Source organism: Ursus americanus, chromosome 14, assembly GCF_024610735.1.
Source record: "Ursus americanus isolate L20-20 chromosome 14, mUrsAme1.1.p, whole genome shotgun sequence".
NCBI lineage: Eukaryota > Metazoa > Chordata > Mammalia > Carnivora > Ursidae > Ursus > Ursus americanus.
Window position 1 is genome coordinate 49,213,531 of NC_142140.1, and position 3,828 is coordinate 49,217,358.

Here is a 3,828-nt window from a genome sequence, read left to right on the forward strand (position 1 = left end):
TCAAACCTGTCAGAATGGCTAAAATCAACAAAACAAGAAACAATCGTTATTGGTGTGGATGTGGAGAAAGAGAAACCCTCTTGCCCTGTTGGTGGTAATGCAAACTTGAGCAGTCACTCTGGTAAACAGTATGGAGGAGCTCAGTGATGGGTATAAGGAGGGCATGTGTTGTAATGAGCACTGGGTGTGATACGCAAATAATGAATCATGGAACACTACATCAAAAACTAATGATGTATTGTATGGTGACTAACATAACATAAAAAAAAGGTAAAAATAGAATGACCCTATGATCCAGCAATTGCAATGCTACAGTATTTACCCAATAAATACAATAATACTAATTCAAAGCGATACATGTACTCCAATGTTTTAGCAGCATTGTTCACAATAGCCAAACTATGGAAACAAACCAAGGTCCACCAATAGATGAATGGATGAAGAAGTTGTGATATATATACAATGGAATGCTACTCATTCATAAAACAGAATGAAATCTTGCCATTTGAAATGACCTGAATGGAGCTAGAGTATTATGCTAAGTGAAAAAATTCGGAGAAAGACAAGTACTATATGATTTCACTTATATGTGGAATTTAAGAAATAAAACAAATGAACAAAGGGAAAGTGTGTGTGTGTGTGTGTGTGTGTGTGTGTGAGAGAGAGAGAGAGAGAGAGAGAGAGAGAGAGAGGGAGAGGGAGAGAAAGAGAGAGAAAACCAAGAAACAGACTCTTAACTATAGAAAACACCCTGCTGGCTACCAGGTGGGAGGGATGGGTGAAAGATGATGGAGATGAAGGAGGGCACTTGTGGGAAGGACCACCTGTTGTACCAAAGTTTGATATGAATATTACTCTGTTGGTTAACTACCTGAAATTTAAATAAAAACTTCAAAAACGAAAAAAAGGGTAAGAAATAAATGAAAGAAGCCCATTTGCTTGAAAATAACTATGGTATTTTTTTTCTCTTCTTTTAGTCACCACCATAACATGGAACCAAACAATGACACACAAATTCCAGAGTTTGTTCTTCTGGGATTTTCAGACGACCCAGAACTGCAGCCCCTCATCTTTGGGCTTTTCCTCTCCATGTACCTAATCACTGTGTGTGGAAACCTACTCATCATCCTGGCCGTCAGCTCTGACTCCCACCTCCACACTCCCATGTACTTCTTCCTGGCCAACCTGTCTTTTGTAGACATCTGCCTTACCTCCACCACCATCCCTAAGATGCTGCTGAACATCCAGACTCAGAGCCAAGTCATAACATATGGTGGCTGCATCACTCAGATATACTTTTTCCTACTTTTCGCTGGATTGGATGACTTTTTCCTGACTGGAATGGCTTATGACCACTTTGTGGCCATCTGTCACCCCCTGCACTACACGGTCATCATGAACCCCCAGCTCTGTGGACTGCTGGTTCTGGTGTCCTGGATGATGAGTGCCCTCCATTCCTTGTTAGAAAGCTTAATGATGTTGCAGCTGACCTTCTGTAGAGAGGTGGAAATCTCCCACTTTTTCTGTGAAATTAATCAAGTGGTCCGACTTGCCTGTTCTGACACATTTCTTAATGACATGGTGATGTATTTTGCAGCTGTCCTGCTGGCTGGTGGTCCCCTTGCTGGGATCCTTTACTCTTATTCTAAGATCGTTTCCTCTATACTTAGAATCTCATCAGCTCAGGGCAAGTATAAAGCCTTTTCCACCTGTGCATCTCACCTCTCAGTCGTCTCCTTATTTTATTGTACGATCCTAGGAGTGTACCTTAGCTCTGCTGCTACCCAGAGCTCCCACGCAGGTGCAGTGGCCTCGGTGATGTACACGGTGGCCACCCCCATGATGAACCCCTTCATCTACAGCCTGAGGAACAGAGACATAAAAGGGGCTCTGAAAAGAATCATTGGGGTTCCAATGATGTAAGAGCCAATGGTCCTGAGGTTGAAGAATTGCCCATGATTGCCGGGCTCACAGCCTTGGAGCCAAATGCTGCCATTCTTAGATCAGGCTGTGGGACTACAACCTGCTCCTTCTATATATTTCCTGGAATTTCCATTTGTTTGAATTCAACTTCTTCATACAGTTAAGTAATTCATTACATTAAACTTCTGCTCTTTCTGATATACGGAGAGGCTCCCCCTTGTCCAATTTCATATATTCCTAATGTTTTCCCCAAACTTGGATCACAAATGCCTGGAAATTTCTGTATCTTACATGGGACATCTTGGATTTCTTAAATGTAATTTCATTTCAATGATTTCTGTCATGCCATTTAATTCTCTCTAGATTCCCCAAAAAGACTAATCATGAGTTTTATTCTTCATATGGAAGAAACTATGCTTGGTCCTAAGCCCTTCACATAACTTTATTGTAAATGAAAAAACAAAACTCCAGTTTTCACCTTGAGTCTGTCAATGGTGTTACATCACCACCTTCACTCCTCTTCCTGATAATGTGGACTCTAAACTTGGTCCCCTTAAGTCTCAGGCTCCTGATGGGGATGCTTAGGCTAGGAAAGCCCGGGCACCCCCTGCACCCCTGTGCTCGCAAACATTCCCACAGATGCTTCCCTGACCAGAGCCTCTGCTGTGGCTGCACCAGCCCTTGGGTTCTCACTGTGACTGCAAGACAGGCCTCAGCAGCACCCATCAGAGACTCTAACAAAACCAGGTTTATTCCTCACAGGTCCTGTAGGTCACATGGGACCCAAAGGCCATTGGGGGAGGTCTCAGAGGGGGAGAGAGGCATTGAGAGGGAGAGAGATTGAGCACTGCTGAGGGATCTGTCTTCATTGGGGTCCATGGGTGGGTGGTTAGGGACTTGTGCTCATTTTTTTACTGGTGAATTTAAAACACGGGTGGAGTTGGAGGGTGGGAAAAATTGGTGAAGGAGAGTGGAGATGGAGATATGTGGTGAATAAATCATGGGAATGGGAAGGCACAGCATATGGAATACAGTCAATGACATTGTAACAGTGATGTAATGGGACAGAGGGCAGCTACACTTGAGGGGAACACAGCAAAACAGAGAGACAATGAATCACTCTGTTGTACGTCTGAATCTGATGTAATATTGTGTGTCTATATATTTTCCTACAGTGCTTAAAAATAACAACAAACCCATACAAAGAGCACCCTACTAGAATTTGGCACAGAAAGGGGAAAGTAGGGTCACTCACAGTGGTTATCTAGATCACCAGGGCTTTCTAAATCGGTACTTGGTGGGTGGCCTGCGAGCTAATATAGTAATTGTGTCATACACGCAACTGGCAATATGTTTATCTGAATGTCTGTCTTTGAAATGGAGGCTTCAGAAATCAAAAGCTTAATGTCAGGCACTTACTCTACAAACATGCTCCTGTGTTTCCTAACTGGTCTCCTGGTCTTACGCTGTGGTTCAGCTCAGTGTCCAGGAAGCCCACCGTAGCCACTGCAGACACTGTCAGCATGTGTATGTCTCCCAGTGGAGTCTGCATGGAAAGACAAATATGAATAAATAGATCGATCTAATACATTCTAAGCATCAGAGACGACTATAAATATGAGGAAGCAAAATTTCATTGCACTCATCTTCTTACTGTGCAAAATATTTCTTATTCATGCAGTGAATGTATTTGTGGAAATATTGACCATCAGTGTCCACAACTGAGGGGGTTTATTCCTTGAGGTGAAGGGTCAGTTAGTGTCATATATATTTATCACCGAATTATCTTCTGTTTCTACTTGGAAAGTTCCAATGCTACCTGGTAATACGACTCTCTCTATTGTCACACTAGTAAGCCCCTTTCCTAATATTTGCCACAAATGTTAAGGGATGATGAATGAACAA

At 42.7% G+C, this 3,828-nt stretch overlaps 1 protein-coding gene across 1 annotated transcript; it reads left to right on the forward strand.

The window, feature by feature from the left end:
- The first annotated feature begins 990 nt into the window (after positions 1-990).
- LOC123796646 (olfactory receptor 7A17-like) lies at positions 991-1,923 on the forward strand. The gene has a single exon (XM_045804170.2). It carries the CDS (start codon positions 991-993, stop codon positions 1,921-1,923), a length of 933 nt encoding a protein of 310 aa, XP_045660126.2.
- The last annotated feature ends 1,905 nt before the right edge of the window (positions 1,924-3,828 follow it).